General features: G+C 49.2%; 1 protein-coding gene and 1 long non-coding RNA gene across 2 annotated transcripts in view; one reads left to right on the forward strand and one right to left on the reverse strand.

Annotated features, from left to right (window-relative positions):
- The window catches only part of LOC129694978 (SUN domain-containing protein 2-like), a 39,567-nt gene extending 19,415 nt beyond the window's left edge, over positions 1-20,152 (reverse strand). The window contains exons 1-7 of the mRNA XM_055631716.1: positions 18,707-20,152; positions 15,483-15,669; positions 14,536-14,723; positions 13,005-13,073; positions 10,910-11,003; positions 6,110-6,162; positions 3,047-3,132 (exon numbers count right to left, since the gene is read on the reverse strand). Coding sequence (XP_055487691.1) covers positions 3,047-3,132; positions 6,110-6,162; positions 10,910-11,003; positions 13,005-13,073; positions 14,536-14,723; positions 15,483-15,604 — 612 coding nt within the window. The 5' untranslated portion in view covers positions 15,605-15,669; positions 18,707-20,152. The remainder of the gene's footprint in view (positions 1-3,046; positions 3,133-6,109; positions 6,163-10,909; positions 11,004-13,004; positions 13,074-14,535; positions 14,724-15,482; positions 15,670-18,706) is intronic.
- Positions 3,042-6,547, forward strand: LOC129694979 (uncharacterized). The gene is made up of 2 exons (XR_008723091.1): positions 3,042-3,175; positions 4,653-6,547. It is a non-coding gene; the product is annotated as an uncharacterized LOC129694979 (long non-coding RNA).
- Positions 20,153-20,197: the final 45 nt, after the last annotated feature.

The raw sequence follows: 20,197 nt of genomic DNA on the forward strand, positions 1-20,197 counted from the left end.
TACGATGAGAGGGATAAAGTATAAAAGGTGATAGATTTTTTAAACCAGGTGGATGCTTGGAACACGCTCTGCCAGGAGACGCGGTGGAGGCAGATACGACAGAGGTATTTGATAGTCGTATGGAGATGCAGGGAATGGTGGGATATGGATCGTGTGCAGTCAAGCAAGATTAGTCATCTTTGCATTATGTTCGACATTGACATTGGGGGCTGAAATGCTATTCCCCTGCTGCTCCCTCCTCCCACCCACATTTCCAGCACTCCTCTGCCTTTCATCTCTGCTCACCCATTCCCCCACTGGCCATGGGAAAGCTTTGATCAACATTTCTCCAGTGACAGCCCGGTGCTTGGGTTCAAGTCGTTCCAGCAACAACACTTACGGGCTGCAGGAAGGTCAAATCCCACCTCGGGTGTGAGCGTGTGTGCGTGCGCGACACCTCTCGGGTGTGAAATTAAACGCTGCCTTGTCCCTGGGTGGCAGCTCTGGCCAACACCTCCCAACCACAGCCACAAAGCTGCAAGTCTCACTGCACTTTCTGCCTGGGGATTGTGTGCAGTTTAATTTCATTTAGAGATACAGCAAGGAAACAGACCATTTGGCCCATCGGGTCTGCATCGACCAGCGATCCCCAACACTAACACTATCCCACACACACAAGGGATAATTTATACCAAGCCAATTAACCAACAAACCTGTACATCTTTGGAGTGTGGGTGGAAACCGAAAATCTTGGAGAAAACCCACACGGTCACGGAGAGAACGTACAAACTTCATACTGACAGCACCCATAATCAGGATTGAACCCGGGTCTCCGGTGCTGCAAGCGTTGTAAGGCAGTAACTCAACCGCTATGCCACAGTGCCGTCCTTGATTCCACATTTACTGACCGGAGCAGACATCCATACCATGTGCGGTAACTGTCAAATGACAAAGATTACCCCCAGAATGCTTTGGATCTAAATAAGTATGAGTTGGCCCACAGGGATTGTTCTCACGAGGGAGGTGAGCTGGCCACACAGAAGCGGGCAGCTAACGAAGGGTGTGCAAACCCCAGACACGGGCGGGGAGCTCAAAGCTGCACAACACGGCTAGTGTCGAGAAACCAGCTAGCAAGCTGTCAGAATGCATAGGAGGGAACTGCAGATGTTAGTTTAAACAGAAGATAGACACAAAAACTGGAGTAACTCAGCGGGTCAAGTAGCATCTCCAGAGAGAAAGAATAGATGACGTTTCGGGTCGAGAACTTCCAGAAATGTCACCTATTCCTTTTCTCCAGTGAATCTGCCTGACCTGCTGAGTTAGTCCAGCATTTAATGTTTCGCAAGTCTGTGCAGTTGTGCACAGTGGTCGGTTCAGTGGTGTTGGGAGCGTGTACAACTGCTCTATCTCTAAAGTAAACTGCACCTGCAGAAATCAGTTAGGGCAGGCTGGAGTGGGATTCAGAGGGTGAATTCAAGGAGGTGCACTACCCCTGCTGTCATCCTTGGGTACTCTTTCTCTCCCAGGGGCGGAAATCGCTATTAAAACATGAGGGACACGCAATTCCTTGGTGGCCACGCACATGCGCGCGCACACACACGTACACACACACACACACACACTCGCGCACACACACGTACACACACACACACACACACAGAAACTCGCGCACACACACACACGCGCGCACACACACGTACACACGCGAGGTTTCGGCCATGTGCCCTGTGGACAGTAACATCGGGAGCTGACCTGGTTGGTGACCGACTCCGAACTCCAGCAACAGCAGCTTCGTCCGCCCCGAATTGTGGGGCTTGAATCGGCCCGTTTGCGGGGCCTTTCATCGCCCGGCTTGGTTTAAAATCGGCCGGCGGAGGCTTCAACATTGGGAGCCTCGATCTCAATGCAACAGATTGATTTTAAGCCGCGCCGGGCGATGAAAGGCCCCGTGAATCGGCTGATTCAGCCCTTAGAAAACTTCTGATACCCGCTTGAATCTTTCAAAAGCTACAATGTGATAAATAACACTTAAACAAATAAAACTGAAGCAAATAAAGGCAAACAGAAGAACCGACCTTGAAGGGGGAAAAAAATACTAAATAACGTGACTGACCTGAATGAGGGACTTACCTGCAAGCCAGCCAGTAAACCCGTTCGAACCGTTTTAATCTTTCCCATCCACCAATACATCCAATTAGTTCAAATGGTAACTGTACCCGCATCAGACAGCTTTAAGAAATTCTCCGTGAATACCTTCAGTAATACTTGAAGGTCAAAATACAATTGGTGACACATTGTGTTAATACGATGTTACTAGAGACAATTAACAAGCGCTTAACAGTGACACCCCCACTGTCTCGCGGAAAGCGGAGATTTTAATAGAAGTTTTTTTTTTCACCGAATTTCAAAATCCGGATTACAAAACATGGGGGGGTCAACACCATGACTATCCTGGAGTCCCAGGGACAGACAGCTAATGGCATGTTGGCCTTCATAACAAGAGGATTTCAGTATACATAGAAACATAGAAAATAGGTGCATGAGGAGGCCATTCGGCCCTTCGAGCCAGCACCGCCATTCATTGTGATCTTTGTGAGTATAGGAGTAAAGAGGCTCTTCTGCAATTGTATAGGGCTCTGGTGAGACCACATTGTGTCCAGTTTTGGTCTCCTAATTTGATAAAATTAGGAGGGCCGAATGGCCTCCTCCTCCACCTATTTTCTATGTTTCTATGACATGATTGTGCCGATGACCTCCTGTGATTGTGCACGTTACTGTGTTGCGTGTGGCTGTACCAGAAGGTGGGAAAGGGGTGAATGGACTGCGAGGGATCCTGCAGCCAGGACAGCTCCAGGGTAATAAGGTCATAAGTGATAGGATCTGAATTAGGCCATTCAGCCCATCTACTCTGCCATTCATTCATGGCTGATCTATCTCTCCCTCCTAACCCCATTCTTCTGCCTTCTCCCCATAACCTCTGACACCCGGACTGCTCACGGGCAGCCGTGACCTACGGAGGCGGAGGGCTCCAGGAGGAAGAGCTTGAGTGCACGAGGATGGGACTCACCTGAGGGTTCACCTGAGTGCTTTCCAGCGCACCCGGATTCTCGGCACGAGACCAGATACCTCTGGGTGACATCAAGACGCCAATGCCTGCAGAGGCAGAAAGGTTGCACTGAAGCAAGCAACATTCAAGGTATGCAGTCGCCTCAGTCCGCTCACTGCACTCAGTCTGCCTGGACCTACCAGATCTCCCAGTTGCCAAACACTTTAATTCCCTTTCTCATTCCCACACTTAACCTTTCTGTCCTGGGCCTCCTCTATAGTCAGAGTGAGGCCAAATGCAAATTGGAGGACTAACATCTCATATTAAAACCCAGCGGTATGAATATGATTTCTATAAGTTCAAGTAAAACTTGCATTCCCTCTCTCTCCATCCCTCCCCCACCCAAGTTGTACCAGCTTCAGTCATCTTGATGAGTTTCATTGTAGACTTTCTCACCCAACAAACAGCTAACAACGGCCTGTTTCTTTATCAGTTACATTTTTGCATATCTTTCACTCATTTGTTCTATATCTTCTACATCACCGTCTATATCTCTCATTTCCCTTTCCCCCGACTCTCAGTCTGAAGAAGGGTCTCGACACAAAACATCACCTATTTCTTTTCTCCAAAGATTCTGTCTGACCTGCTGAGTTACTCCAGCATTTTGTGTTTATCTTCGGTGTAAACCAGCACCTGCAGTTCCTTCCCACACATTAACAGTTGCTTTTTACCACAAATCTAATTTTGGTTCCAATGTACCACTCACCTTTTACCCTTTGACCAGCCTGCCATGTGGGACCTTGCCAAAAACCTCACTGAAAACCATAGTCTCCATGAAACATGCTGCCCTTATCAATTCTTTGTCACCAACTCAAACATTTAACCATCAGTCAGACAGAGCTTTCCTGCATGAACTCCATCCTGACAACCTCTCCTTAACTCAACTTTTAGACAATAGACAATAGGTGCAGGAGTAGGCCATTCGACCCAGCACCGCCATTTCATATGATCATGGCTGATCATCCACAATCAGTACCCCGTTCCTGCCTTCTCACCATATACATTGACTCCGCTATCTTTAAGAGCTCTATCTCACTCTCTTGAAAGCATCCAGAGAATTGGCATCCACTAGCAAGAATGTCCTTCCTCAAATATGGAGACCAAAACTCAGATTCAGATTCAGATTCAACTTTAATTGTCATTGTCAGTGTACAGTACAGAGACAACGAAATGCAGTTAGCATCTCCCTGGAAGAGCGACATAGAATATGATTTCAATCAATAAATCTATTTACATGACTGCATGTAAAACTGCACACAATACTCCAGGTGTGGACTCACAAGGGCTCCGTACAACGGCAGAAGGAACTCTGCTCCTATACTCAACTCCTCTTGTTATGAAGGCCAACATGCCACTAGCTTTCTCCACTGCCTGCTTTACCTGCATGCTTACTCTCAGTTCTAAAAATCATTCATTTCTAAATTAATTTTATACCAGTTAAAATCTATTGCATTCATTTGTCCTCCACAGGTTAAGCTAACTGGCCTGTAATTTCTTGGGCTCTCCCATGCTCCCATTTTAAACAACCGTATGTTAGTAATCTAATCCTCCAGTATTACTCCTGCAGTGAGGAAGAATTAAAATGTCACGGTTGGAGCATCTATAATTTCTTCCCTGGCTCCGTTCAACATCCTGGGATACATTTCATCCGAGCCTGGTGAGTTACCCATTGACTAAAATGACGGACTCTTGATGCCTCCCCTTATTCTCTACATGTCCCATACAATATTTCACATTTGTTTACTGTAACAATATTATCCCCCTCGTATGAATAGTTACAACTAATCAAGGTTCACCCCCGGGGAATTGAAATCCAACAACATTGTCCTTGTACATTTAAGGTAGACAAAAGTGCTGGAGAAACTCAGCGGGTGCAGCAGCATCTAAGGAGCAAAGGAAATAGGCAACGTTTCGGGCCGAAACCCTTCTTCAGACTGATGTAGGGTGGGGGTGGGGGGTGGGGTGGGGCGATGGGGAGAAGAAATGAAAAAGGAAAAAGGAAGAGGAGGAACCCAAGGGCTGCCCTCAGAACCAGTGCAAGTGCCCGAGGAATATTCAGCCCTCTCTCCTGCACCATCACTCCCCTACTCATCACCCACACCTACACTCACTGTACCAGCTACTGGGAGCAATCTGGAGATTAGCATCTTTGCACGCGTTAGAACAGCAAGATTATCAAATACAAGCACCCTGATGATAGAATATGAAGACAGGGATGTAATGCTGAGGCTTTATGAGGCACTGGCCAGACCACATTTGGAGTATTGTGAGCGGTTTTGGGCTCCACCTCTAAAGAAGGAAATGCTGGCGTTGGAGAGGGTCCAGAGGATGATCCTAGGATTGAGTGGGTTGACGTGTGATGAGCATTTGTAGGCACTGGGCCTGTACTCGCTGGACCTGTACTCGCTGTAGGATGAGGAGGGACTTCATTGAAACTTGCCGAATAGTGAAAGGCCTGGATAAAGTGGATGTGGAGTGGAATTTCTTTAGTTAGGGAGTGGTGAATCTGTGGAATTCATTGCCACAGACTGCTGTGGAGGCCAAGTCAATGGGTATTTTAAAGGTGGAGATTGATAAGATTCTTGATTAGTACGGGTGTCAGAGGTTATGGGGAACAGGCAGGAGAATGGGGTTAAGAGGGAAAGATAGGTCAGCCATGATTGAATAGTGGAGTAGACTTGATGGGCCAAATGGCCTAATTCTACTATAATTTATGAACAATATAACACAACCTCAATTCAGCTGCTTGGACCTCACTCTCTAATTCCAATAAGAACCTTGGGCTCTGGATACTCAGTTTACACTATAAATTCACCAGTGTTGTTCTGTCAAACAGACTGCTAAATACAGCCCAGGGCCCACCCCAATCCTTCCCTCCACCTTTAATCCTTTACTCTCAACATGACTGTTTCTCCTCATGCTTTGCCTCAACTGCTCGAACCCTCAGTGAAGATTTTCTCTTCATATTGTCCTGCAGACATCAATGATCGATGAAGTGAGATGTGAAATGGAGCAGGTCCTTACCCAGTAATGCCAGCAACACCAGCAGCATCCACTTCTTCACGTGAGGGACACACCTGGAGGGGAAACACACACAAGTCAGCCGGCTATTGAACCCAACCCTGTCTCAAGCGAGATGGACACAAAAAGCTGCCGTAACTCTGTGGGTCGGGCAGCATCTCTGTAGTCTGAAGAAGGGCGTTGTCCTGAAATGTCACCCATTCCTTCTCTCCAGAGGCGCTGCCCGACCCGCTGAGTTACTCTAGCTTTTTGTATCTATCATTGGTTTAAAACACCATCTCCAGTTCCTTCCCACACACGTTTCAAGCAAATCGAATGCTCCCATCAAACAGACAGAATCAGGTCAATGATTATGGTCAAGAGATGGACAGACCCCTCCATGGACCCACGCTGCTGACAGACCTTCACTCCACAAACCCAAAGCTCAGAGCCATGGTGACACTGGTGTAAAGATTAGTCAACCTAGGGTACAGTATCAGAGGGCTGTTCTGTGCTGGATGTATCTGGGGTAGAGTGTGGGCAGGCTATCTTATAGTCTGTGGCTCGAAGGGTCGAATGGCCTACTCCTGCACCTATTTTATCTATGTTTTTTCTATGTTTCTCGTGGGTTTATCTGGGGTAGTACAAGTGGGTTGGCCTGTGGTGGGTTTACCTGGGGTACAATAAATGGGTTATCATTTTTTAAAGTTTAGTTTAAAGACACAGCACAGAAACAGGCCCTTCGGCCCACTGAGTCCGCACCGACCAACGATTCCCATCCATTAACACTACCCTACACAGTCTAGAGTGATAGAGTGATACAGTTTGGAAACAGATCCTTCGGCCCAACTTGCCCACACTGGCCAGCAATATCCCAGCTATACTATTCCCACGCCTGCGCTTAGTCCATATTCCTCCAAACCTGTCCTATCCATGTACCTATCTAACTGCCTTTTAAAACAATGGGATAGTCTCAGCCTCAACTACCTCCTCTGGCAACTTGTTCCATGCACCCACACCTTTTGTGTGAAAACGTTACCCTTCGGATTCCTATTAAATCTTTTCCCCTTCACCTTGAACATATGTCATCTGGTCCTCGATTCCCCTACTCTGGGCAAGAAACTGTACATCTACCCGATCTATTCCTCTCATGATTTTGTATACCTCTATAAGATCTCCCCTCATCCTACTGCGCTCCATGGAATAGAGATCCAGCCTTCTCAACCTCTCCCCATAGCTCACACCCTCTAGTCCTGGCAACATCCTCGTAAATCTTTTCTGAACCCTTTCAAGCTTAACAATATTTTTCCTATAACATGGTGCCCAGAACTGAACACAATAGTCTTAATGCGGTCTCACCAATGTCTTGTACAACTGCAACATGATCTCCCTGTTTCCACAATCAATACTCTGACTGATGAAGGCCAATGTGCCAAATCCTTTTTGACCACCTTATCTACCTGCGACTCGACCTTTAAGGAACCATGCACCCATACTCCTAGATTCCCTCTACAACATTACCCAGAGGCCTACCATTTACTGTGTAGGTCCTGCCCTTGTTCAATGTCCCAAAATGCAACATCTCACAAATCTCGGTATTAAATTCCATCAATCATTCCTCAGCCTACCTAGCCAATCGATCCAGATCCTGCTGCAATCTTTCACAACTATCTTCACTATTTGCAAAACCACTTACTTTTGTATCATCAGCAAACTTGCTAATCTTGCCCTGTATGTTCTCATCCAAATCATTGATGTAGATGACAAACAGTAACGGGCCCAGCACCCAACCCTGAGTCACACCACTAGTCACAGACCTCCAGTCCGAGAAGCAACCTTCCACCATCACCCTCTGCTTCCTTCCATGGAACCAAGTTCCTATCAATTCAGCTATCTCTCCTTGGATCCCATGCGATCTAATCTGTCAGAGCAGTCTACCATGCAGAACCTGGTCGAACGTCGTACTGAAGTCCATGTACACGACAGCTCTGCCCTCAGCGACCTTTTTGGTCACGTCTTCAAAAGAATCAATCGGATTTGTGAGACATGACCTCCCACATACAAAACCATGCTGACTATCCCCAATCAGCCCTTGCCCAACCAACTGCCTGTATAACCTATCCCTCAGAATAATCTCTAGTAACCAGCTGCAGATTTAAGCCAGCTCTTCCCAGCAGTTTCCATAAATTTCAACACAACATTTGGGCTCCCCTCATTTATTTCCCCTCTAGTTTCCCCTCAATGTCCTCGGATATATATATCTGTTCAGGTCCCGGAGATTTGTCTGCCTTCAAACACGACAGTACCTTCAATACTTCCTTGACGGTAACACAGACTGCTCTCAAGACACTTCCATTGACTGCTCCAAGTCCCTCCATCCTACCGTCCTAGCGGAGCTGGTCCTTAGCCTCAATAACTTTTCCATTGACTCCTCCCATTTCCTCCAAATCAAAGGCGTAGCTATGGGCACGCGCATGGGCCCCAGCTATGCCTGCCTCAATATAGACTATGTTGAACAATCCTTGTTCGAGGTGTACCGTGGCCCTATCCCCGAACTCTAACTCCGCTACATTGACGACTGCATTGGTGCTACCTCCTGCACCTATGCAGAACTCACTGACTTCATCCATTTCACCACTAACTTCCATCCGGCACTCAAATTCACCTCGACCATTTCCAACATCTCCCTACCGTTTCTAGACCTCACTATCTCCATCGCAGGTAACAGACTACTGACCGACATCTACTACAAACCCACTGTCCCATTGCTAGCTGGACTACACTTCTTCCCACCCTGCTTCCTGTAAGGACTCTATCGCCTATTCCCAATTCCTCTGTCTAGGCCCCATCTGCACCCAGGATGAGGTGCTCCAAACCAGGGCATCGTAGATATCCTCATTCTTTAGGAAACGTGGGGTTCCCCTCTTTGACTATAGATGAGGCTCTCACCAGGGTCTCTTCTATATCCCGTAGCTCTGCTCTCACTCCTCATCCCCCCCACTTGTAACAAGGACAGAGTTCCCCATTGTCCCCCCTTCCACCCTAGCAGCCGTCACATACAACAGATAATCCTCCGACATTTTCGCCACCTCCAACGGGATCCCACCACTGGCCACATCTTCCCATCTCCTCTCCTTTCGGCTTTCCGCAGAGGCCGCTGCCTGGCCAATTCGTCCCTTCCCACCCAAACCACCCCCTCCCCTGGTACTTTCCCTTGCAACTACAGAAAATGCTGCACTTGTCAATTTGTCTTCTCCCTTGACTCCATCCAAGGACCTAAGCAGTCTTTCCAGATGAGGCAGAGGTTCACCTGCACTTCTTCCTTTCTTCTCCCCCCGTACCCCCCACCCCCACTCCCATATCAGTCAGAAGAAGGGTCTCGACCAGAAATGTCACCTATTCCTTTGCTCCATAGATGCTGCCTCACCCGCTGAGTTTCTCCAACATTTTTGTGTATCTTCCGTCCATCTGTCTTTCACCTCGGTAAATACAGAGGAGAAATATTCATTGGGGACCTTGCCCATTTCCTGTAGGTCCACACAGATGTGACTGCTTTGATTCCTGAGCGGTCCCACTCTCTCCTTTTCTCCCTTATGTATTTATAAAATCTTTGTTGCTACCCGCCAGAGCTATCTCCTGGCCCCTTTTGCCCTTCTGATCACCTTTTTCAGCTTACTCTTTAGTTCATGAAACTCCTCCAGTCAACTTGAGCGAGACCTTCAACCTGCTCCAGTCAACTTGAGCGAGACCTTCTCTCATACCCTCAAAGTTGACCTTACCCCAGTTGTGCATTTTAACACGTGGATCCTCACCGTCCCTATCCATAACTATCTTAATCCTAATCGTCCTGTAGTCACTGGACCCAAAAGGCTCCTCCACACACACTTCAATAACTTGCCCTTCCCAATTTTCCAATACTAGATCCAGCGTTGCCCTCTCACGTGTGGGGGCCTCCACATACTGTTTAAGAAAACTCTCCCGAACACTTTTGAGGAATTGCACCCCATTTAAATCCTTCACGCTATGATTTTCCCAGTCTATATTGGGAAAGTTAAAATCCCCTACTACAACAACCTTATTTGACCTGCAGCTGACTGCAATCTCCTGGTACATTTGTTCTTCTAATTCCCGTTGACTATTCGGGGGTCTGTAGTACACCCACAACAAGGCGATCATCCCTTTCTTGTTCCTCAGCTCCACCCATATAGCTTCACTAGACGAACCGTCCGTAATGTCACCTCTGAACACTGCCGTGACATCCACCTTAACCAACAATGCAACCCCCCTCCTCTTTTTCCCCACCCCTGTCTGTCCTGAAGCTCCTGTACCCCGGGAACATTGATCTGCCAGTCCTGCCCCTCCCTTAACCAGGTTTCAGTCATGGCTACAACATCCCAGTCGCTCGTACCTATCCATGCGCTCAGCTCATCTGCCCCACCCGTCAGACCCCTTTATGTGCAGTTTAAACCAACCCTCCTTCCTCGTTCTCTGCCTTTCACCTGCCTATTCTGTCCACTAACCTTCCCCACACCACCCTCCATACAAACTTCTAGCCTCAGGTCATGGGGTCTCTGTTGCTGTAAGCGTTGTAAGGCATTGTCGGCTACAGTGAGAATGGGCTGTTCTATGGTGAATGTACCTGTAGCAGTGAGAGTGGGCTGTTCTGTGGTGGGTTTATCGGGGGCTCAGTGTGACTGGGTGTCCTGTGGGAGGGTGTGTTCAGTACAGAGGTGGGGAGGAGATGGAGGAGGCAGTGGGGATGGGTGACTTTGCTTCAGTTAACCAGGTGGAGGAAGGGAGTCTGTGGATCCCAGGAGCACGTACCTGGACAGAGTAAAGACATCGATCAAGGAGATGGCCGTTGTTAACTGGTACCAGGCTGTGCGCAACCACCAGTACACCAGGGGCAGAGCTTTTTCTGAAAGACAGCAACACAACATTAGACAACGTTGGGCCCCGATGCTTCCCAACAGTGGAAGCGGAGAGAGCTCAGACTCTCAAAGGTTCATTTATTGTCACATACACCAATATATGGTGGAGTGAAATTCGAGTTGCCATTGCAGCACACTAATAAGAATACAACTTAACATTATAAAGGAATTTAACATAAAACATAAAAACATCCCCCCACAATGGTTCCCACTGTGAGGCAAGGCACAAAGTCCAGTCTCCATCCCCTTGTCCACCCATAGTCGGGCCTATTGAGGTCTCTGCAGGCCTACGGTGGCCCGATGTATCAGGCCCTTCTCGCCGGGTGATGGTGCTCCTGCGTCAGGAGAACCCTCTCAGTGGCTTGGGATACCTGGAACGCCGCTTCCTTGCCAGAGACCGCGGCTTCCGAAGCCAACAAAAAGATCCCAGGCTCCGTGATGTCAAAGTCAGTGCCGTTCCAACACGGAACCCACTGATACTGTGGAACCACGTGAGGCTGAGAGACCTTCTCCCCTGCAGGGACCACCACAGAAAGTCCACCGCAAGGTGGTGGCAGGAGAACCCAGGGGAGCTATAGGGCACTAGAGAAAAAATAGGTAGCAGGGATATCAACAGGATTACAGCACTGATGGGGGTACTCCAGAGGCCACGACGGGCCGAATGGCCTCCTTTTGTGTCTAGACCAAATAAACGGGAGATTGTCAATGACACTTCCACCGAGCAGGGATTATCACCTTTCAACACAGAGATCCAGGACGACAGTGAAACTAGTACAACGACTAAGGAGGGGGAGGGACGGAGAGAGAGGGTTACTTGAAGTTAGAGAAATTTATTCTTAGATTTATTGAACATGGGCACGTCTGCTGGTCCAGGCCCGTACAAAGCTTTTCAAAAAGGGGGGTGGCATGACAGGATTACAACATTTTATGTGAAATAATGTGCATGCAGCGCACATCACAAGGTGGAAGCCGCTCACATCCGGGTTCCAGGCCCCGCTTACAGGCCCTGAAAGCTCTGGGGTTTTAGATACTCTCTGGTGCATTCTGGGCCTTATTTTGGAGCATTTTTGCACCAGATTTATGTTAGGCTGTTAGGCGTCACCACACACACACCTTTAGTGAATCTTTAATGGTCCTCCTGACCTAACGACTTCACATCAAATCAACTTCAACATGAAATAGTGATGTGACTACTACATTTAGTTCAACTTCAATTTCCATCATGAAAATTGAAGTGAAACTAAATGGTGCATTTACATTACTATGATCGCTTTCAAACTAATGTATTTTACTGTCATGCTGTTTCTAATTCTAGTTCCATGATGACTCATAAACAAGATCACAAATCACATTTTGAATTCTCAAACATAACGTGATTGTGAATAATTGCGCTCCAATTTTTTTCCCTCAGAATTTTTTTTAACTCTGGAAAAAAAGGGGGTGCGATTGCACCCAACGCACCCCCCCCTTCGGACGGCCATGTGATCACCACAATGCTGTGTGCGAGCTTGGCCACGGTCCACCACGTTACACTACATTTCAAAAGCATCCTCGGTGCCACACAGCTGGGGAAATCTAAAGGAGATCCTATTCTTTCATCACCCCAGTGACCCTGGAGCACAAACCAGGCCTCCCTTAGGTGTTACAACATGACTTCAGTCAGGATCGAGTAACCGAGCATTGACAGCCAGTCGTCTCTTGACGCTATGGTCCTCTCGGCAGCTCACCACTCATCTCAGTGAGTGACCCAGTCAGGCTGAGGAAACACACTGGAGGACCAAGCTGGAACCCTCTGCACTGACTGTGGTCCTAGGCTGCACGAACAACACAGCACTGGGGACCAGGCCTTCTGCAAACCCTGGGAGTTTAAGGAGGGAGCAGCGGGCTCTACCTCACCACTGGGTCCAGTATCAGCAGGGCACTGGTTGACTGGAGCAGAGTTTTGGGGCCATGGACCACAGAAGAGGGAAGATTAGTAATGCAGGTACCTGGAGACAGCAGCGAGATCCAGCCCCACAGCTTGGCAAGGGGAGAGAACGATTCAGAGTAGGCCAAACCTGGGGGGTGGGAAAGAACAGCAAGATGTCAACAACGCAAACCTTTCTCTCAAGGTTTACAATGTTCAAAGGGCCATGTGGCCCAATGTTTGTGCTGCTTTTCACAAAAGCACCATGCAACTGATCGGCCCACGGCTCAACTGTTAGTGTGTGGGGATCGCTGATCGGTGCCGACTCGGTGGGCCGAAGGGCCTGTTTCCACACTGTATCTCTAAACTAAACTAAATGAAGGATGTCAAAAGCCTAAGATTGACACAGTTCTGGAGTACCTCAGCGGGTCAGGCCAGGCACGGAAATAGCTAGGAAAATATGGAGGGGACAGGAGGGACAGAATTCTTAGGCGGCTGCGCACGCATGCGCACACTCATACACACGCGCGAGGCTTCGGAGGCTCTATCCAGCGCTAAATGCAGCTCAACTCTGCCTGTCTCGCCGGGTTAACCTACAACCCTGCCTGGACTGACGGGACACCAGCGCTGCTTCTTGCTTCTCCGCGCTGGCTGTAAACCTGGGCCATATTACCCGCAAGCCCCGGCAGGGCTGTAGGTTAACCTGGCGGGACAGGCAAAGTTGAGCTGGGTTTAGTGACCGCTCCCGTCCGACTCCCGACGTCTCTGGCCACCTGTGGAGGGGGGGGGCACTCGGGTGGGGACGGGACACGCCGGAGATCCGGGATCGATCCTGGCTGCGGATGAGGCACAAGTCTGTGCACAGAGTGTTTTGCAAAGATTATAGAGCGGAGCTATAATCTTTGGAGTTTTGGCACGTCTCCCTCCTCCAATCACCGCACTCTATCCTCAGTCCCACCCCACCTCTGACCGACACCTCCCTCCTCCAATGATCGCGCTGAATCATCATCCCGCCCCCATTGCCTGCTGACCAACATCTCTCTCATCCAATCGGCGCCCTCGATCATCAGTCCCACCACCACTGTCTCGTGGAAAGTGGAGATTTGAAGGGTTTTAAAATTCGGATTACAAAAAATGGGGGGGGGGTGTCGACCCCCACCTCTCAAAACAGGGGGGGCGTGTGTCCCCTGGCCCCCCCGGGATTTCCACCCCTGGGGCAGGCAGCATCTCTGTCTGAAACAGGATGGGTGACGTTTTGGGTCGGGACCCTTCTTCAGACTTCAAGCCTAAGGATTGATTTAGTTTCTAGAATTACAGCAAAGAGTAATAGGTAATAAGTGATAGGAGGAGAATTAGGCCATTCAGCCCATCAAGTCTACTCCGACATTCCATCATGGCTGAACTATATCTCCCTCCTAACCCCATTCTCTTGCGTTCTCCCCGTAACCCCTGTACTAATGAAGAATCTGTCTATCTCTGCCTTACAAATATCCACTGACTTGGCCTCCACAGCCTTCAGTGGCAATTAATTCCACTGGTTTACCACCCTCTAACGAAAGAAATGTGCCGGTGCCCTGCTTCCACCCCCCGCGCTGCCCTCTCCGGACACGTACCGACGGGCTCCTGCCAGTTGCTGCTGCCGCCGAGGTGCAGAGAGCGCTGAGAGTGCTGAGAGAGCTTGGAGGCGTTGCTGATGTTGCTGATGTAGCTACTCAGGCTGTCGACTGAACTGTTAGACGGAGAACGTTTGACGCCAGGTACAGGTCCCGGCCGCTTGCTGTTCGTCCTTTTCTTGTGCAACCTGAAACGATAAAGGGCAACGATTTAGGACGGAGGCAGACCAGGACTGTGAAAGAGAAGCTAAAACGTAACGATGATAAAGGAAACTGGCCATTGTTAGCCGTTTGCTAAGTGAGAATGAGAAGCTGGTGCGACTTGGGTGGGGGAGGGATGGAGAGAGTCGCTTGTCAGAGCTGGGAAAGGGGGGGGGGGGAAGATTGTTTCACACGGGGAAGGAATATCATGACTCACTCTCTCTCCCTCTCCCCCTCCTCAAGGAACTGCAGATGCTGGTTTATTAAAAATAAGTGCTGCAGCAACTCAGTGGGTCAGGCAGCCCCTGTTCACGTTCCCTCCAACATCCCTCATGAGCCCATCAACCGAATGGCTTCATCAACAACTTATTGGCATGGCAACCCTGTCCTTGGCCTCTGGAAGATATACCCTACATCCGATCATCATCCTCCAGCTGAGATTCCAAGCAGGAAAGAAGAGGCTGTTGGAACTTTCCTTGGGCTTTTGTCAAGAACTTTTTCCTGTAGGGAAAGGTTCAGTTGGGGTTGGGGGGAGGAGGTAATGGGAGGGGGGTTTGGGAGTTGGGAGGCAGGGGTGGGGGAGGAGAGGGTAGGGGGGAGAGTTGGAGTAGTGACACACAGCTCCCTGTGTGAGGTACTAGGGTGGAGGCTGCATCTTTACTGTTAGAAAGGAGCATAGATTAGAGAGAAAAAAACGAGAGGGAGGGGGTGGGGGAAGGAGACAAGAGAGAGCTAGAGAGACATACCTGACGGGAGTCTCCTTGTAAGAGGGAGCACCGGATTTGACGGAGCTGCCGCCGCTGCTGGAGGTGTCGTTGCGGGGCTGGTAGTAGCCGTTGCCGGCCAGACGGGGACTGCGGCGAGACATCGTCACCGTAGCACCACAACCCCGAGCCTCAGCCCGAGCACGGAACGTCGAGTCTTCCGCACTAACTGTGAGCAAAGAGAAAGACAGTGTGAGGGGCAGCCCTGCACTGGGTACTGGCACCCTGCCCGCTGGCCCAGAGAGGGAGGAGGGGGAACACATTGCTGTCATCCTACACACCCTCCCTGCACATGACAGGGCACATGGTATTGGGGGTAGAGTGCTGACATGGGTAGAAAATTGGTTGGCAGACAGGAAACAAAGAGTAGGGATAATCATAAACTGTGATGTGGAGAGGATGTTTCTAGGACCTGAGGTCATAGCCTCGGAATTAAAAGACGTTCCTTTAGGAAGGAGATAAGGAGGTATTTCTTCAGTCAGAGGGTGATGAATTTGTGGAACTCATTGCCACAGAAGGTTGTGGAGGCCGTCAATGGATATTTTTAAGGCCGAGAAAGGTAGATTATTGATTGGTACAGGTGTCAGGCGTTATGGGGAGGAGATGGGGTTAGGAGAAAGAGTTAGATCAGCCATGATTGAATGGCGAAGTAGACTTGATGGGCCGAATGGCCCAATAATTCTCCTATCACTTATGAACTAATGAAACTAGGGTACTGTCCGATTCACCTCCACCAACATTGCGCACATTGGACAGTCTCTGGAACTGATGCGCTACAATGCTGAGAACTATATTCTGCACTCTGTATCTTCCCCTTTGCTCTACCTATTGAACTTGACTTGCCTTGATTGTATTTATGAATATTTTTTATCTGATTTGATTGGATAGCTTACAAAACATAGCTTTTCACTGTACGCCAGCACATGTAACAAGAATATAGCTAAACCTGAGGTACAGAAAGGATCCAGGTGCCTTGGCCCATCGAGTCCATTCTGATCATCAATCTCCCTTTCATACTAGTTCTATGTTCATAAGTTCATATGCTCGAGGAGCAGAATTGCCATTCGGCCCATCATTTACTACACCTTTCAATCATGGCTGATCTATCTTTCCCCATCATCTCCATTCTCCCGCCTTTCCCCATAACCCCAAAGGTACCTCATTTTCACATCCACTCCCTTACACACTAGGGAAAATATACAGAGGTCAATAAACCTACAAATCCGCACGTCTTTGGGACTAGATATAACTAGCTATATCAGAGGTGCTTGTGCACATGAACAGAAGAAACAAATGCTTGAACAAACCAATCCTCCCGCCCTTGTTCTTCCCCCACTGGCCTGCATAATTTCCATCCTTTTCCAGTTTCTTTGAGAAGTTCATCGGATCTGCTTCCTTCTCTGTTTCAGAACAAATCTGACTGAAAGCCAAGAAACCTAGAGGCAGCGCTGGTTGTTTCCAATCACTGTAGAGTTTAGGTACAGCGCGGAAACACACCTTCGACCCACCGAGTCCACACCGACCAACAATCCCCGCGCATTAACTCTACCCTACACACACTAGGGACAATTTTACATTTATACAAAGCCAAATAACCAACAAACCTGTATGTCTTTGGAGCTTGGGAGGAAACGGAAGATCTCGGAGAACCCCACGCGGTCTCGATGAGAACGTACAAACTCTGTAAATACAGCCTGTAGTCGGGATTGAATCTGCGCCACCGTGCCAGCCTTTTAAACCTGCACTGTCAACACAATGACTTTGTCGTCCTTACTCACGACTTCTCCTCACTCACTATCCTTTGTGATTTTACACATCTCGCCCAACCCCTCCTACTCACCCCCACCGGCCTGCCCACATGGTTTGTGTAGGAAGGAACTGCAGATGCTGGTATACACCAAAGATGGACACAAAATGCTGGAGAAACTCAGCGGGACAGGCAGCATCGCTGGAGCGAAGGAATGGATGACATTTCTGGTCGAGATCTTTCTTCAGACTGATGTCAGGGGAGTGGGAGATATCCTTATCTATACACTTATAGATTTCCTTGTCTATCCACTTCCTTATCTATGTACCTCCCACTCCCCTGATATCTGTCTGGAGAAGTGTCTAAGCCAGAATCGTCACCCACTCCTTCTCTCCAGAGATGCTGCCTGGCCTGTTGATTTACTCCAACATTTTGTGTCTATCTAAGACAATACAGGGACCAGACAATCCAACTGGAACCAAGTGGAGCTTTACAGCCCCCACCTGGCTGTGAGCCCATAAACAAGGCTTCCTCAACAGTCTAAAGGGCCTGTCCCACTTACGCAAATGTTTTTCGGCGACTGCCGGCATCCGCCATAGTCGCTGCAGGTCGCCGAAGATTTTCAACATGTTGGAAATCCAGCGGCGACCAGAAAAAGGTACGACTCTTTAGACAACTATTCACGACCATACAGGTGTCACGTGTCGACAGGTGCTGGAGCCATGGAAGGGAGAGGCTGTGCTGCAGTCTGGGGGATGGAGAGGACGAGGCTGCGGCCTAGTCCTTGCTCCAGATCCCGCTCCTCCCTCTCCCCAGGGGCCTGGAGCAGCAGCCCCCGGACCCCACACCGGCTCGAACCCCAGCCCAGGGCCCGGAGCCGTGCTCAGAGCCCAGTCTGTGTCAGTGTCCGCTCCCCAGCGCCCAAAACCCAGGCCTGGCTACAGCCCCGGGGCTCGGCCCTCACCAGGTATCTTCACCTTCCCTCTTCTTTACCCTCTCCTCCTCCCTCAATCACCTCTCCCTCCCTCAATCACCTCTCACTCCCTTCCTCCCTCCATGATTTTTAATGTAAATGAGATTCGGATTCCCTGTGTGACGTTATTGTGAATGAAAACGGGAGAATTTGAATGAAACAGATTTTGTTTAGAATTTTATGTAAATGAGATTCGGGATTCCATCGTGATGTCATTGACAGGCAGGGCAAGTGGAAGAGGCTTTAAAAGTAATTTTTGCAAAGTTTCAAATGTCAATAACTTGTACAATATTTCTTTAAAGTGTGCGGTTAGTTAATTCAGCGGTGAAGCGCCCCTGGGCTCTGACAGCGCTGCCGTGGGTCGGTGTTTAAGGGGAGGCAGTCAAGGGGGTGAGGCTGGGAACTGCCCACGTCCGCAGGGCCCCCGGCGCAGGGAGGAGCGGTCACCTGTGCGGGGCCAGGGACCGACACGACAGACAGACTCACCGAGTGATGGTCCCTGCGGGGTCCGAGCGGCAGAAGCTGCCCTGCGGCGCCGGGAACAAGGAGCGGGAGCGTGGCCACTTCAACCACTCCCCTTCTGGTCGCCGCCTGTCCTCGCCGCACCTAGAGTATAGTATAGTATATTAGATGGTGGTAGATGAGGGTAGGGTAGGGAAGGGTAGGTTAGGGTAGGGTAGAGTATAGCTGAGCTGAGCAGAGCTGAGCTGAGCAGAGCAGACACCAGACACGACCTCCTCCAACGCCGTCTGTCTGTGTCTGTGTCTGTTTCTATGTCCCGCCCCCCGGTGCCGCTGCCCATTGTCTGCATCGTTCAAAATGCTACATTCTAGAGTGTTAGTTTGTGTCACGATTCCAACCCCCGGGGGTGGGGACAGGAACCGTGACAACTGCGGCACCAACACCCCCACGTTCCAACCAGCACCACCCTCACCTCCCCTCCCTGATCCCCACCTCCACACAATAGCCTCACTCTGACTGTAAACGATGAAATAGCAGTAGCAGGATCGGTCCAAGTTCTTTGAGGATGTAACTAGGAAAATGGACAAGGGAGAGCCAGTGAATGTAGTGTACCTGGACTTTCAGAAAGCATTTGATAAGGTCCCACATAGGAGGTTAGTGGGCAAAATTAGAGCGCATGGTATTGGGGGTAGGGTACTGACATGGATAGAAAATTGGTTGGCAGACAGGAAACAAAGAGTAGGGATAAACAGGTCCCTTCCAGAATGGCAGGCAGTGACTAGTGGGGAACAGCAAGGCTCGGTGCTGGGACCGCAGCTATTTACAATATATGTTAATGATTTAGATGAAGGGATTAAAAGTACCATTAGCAAATTTGCAGATGACACAGTTTGAACTGTGAGGAGGATGCTATGAGAATGCAGGGTGACTTGGACAGGTTGAGTGAGTGGGCAGATGCAGTTTAATGTGGATAAATGTGAGGTTATCCACTTTGGTAGCAAACACAGAAAGGAATATTATTATCTAAATGGTGTCAAGTTGGGAAGGGGAAATACAGCGAGACCTGAGGGTCCTTGTTCATCAGTCACTGAAAGTAAGCATGCAGGTACAGCAGGCAGTGAAGAAAGTGAATGGCATGTTGGCCTTCATAACAAGAGGTGTTGAGTATAGGAGCAAAGAGGTCCTTCTGCAGTTGTACAGAGCTCTAGTGAGACCACACCTGGAGTATTGTGTGCAGTTTTGGTCTCCTAATTTGAGGAAGGACATTCTTGCTATTGAGGGCGTGCAGCGAAGGTTCGCCAGGTTAATTCCAGGGTTAGCGGGACTGCCATATGTTGACAGAATGAAGCGTCTGAGCTTGCATACTCTGGAGTTTAGAAGGATGAGAGGGTATCTTATTGAAACAAATAAGATTATTAAGGGTTTGGACACGCTAGAGGCAGGAAACATGTTCCCGATGTTGGGAGCGTCCAGAACCATGGGCCACAGTTTAAGAATAACGGATAAGCCATTTAG

The sequence above is a fragment of the Leucoraja erinacea genome, unplaced genomic scaffold (assembly GCF_028641065.1).
Source record: "Leucoraja erinacea ecotype New England unplaced genomic scaffold, Leri_hhj_1 Leri_882S, whole genome shotgun sequence".
Lineage (NCBI taxonomy): Eukaryota > Metazoa > Chordata > Chondrichthyes > Rajiformes > Rajidae > Leucoraja > Leucoraja erinaceus.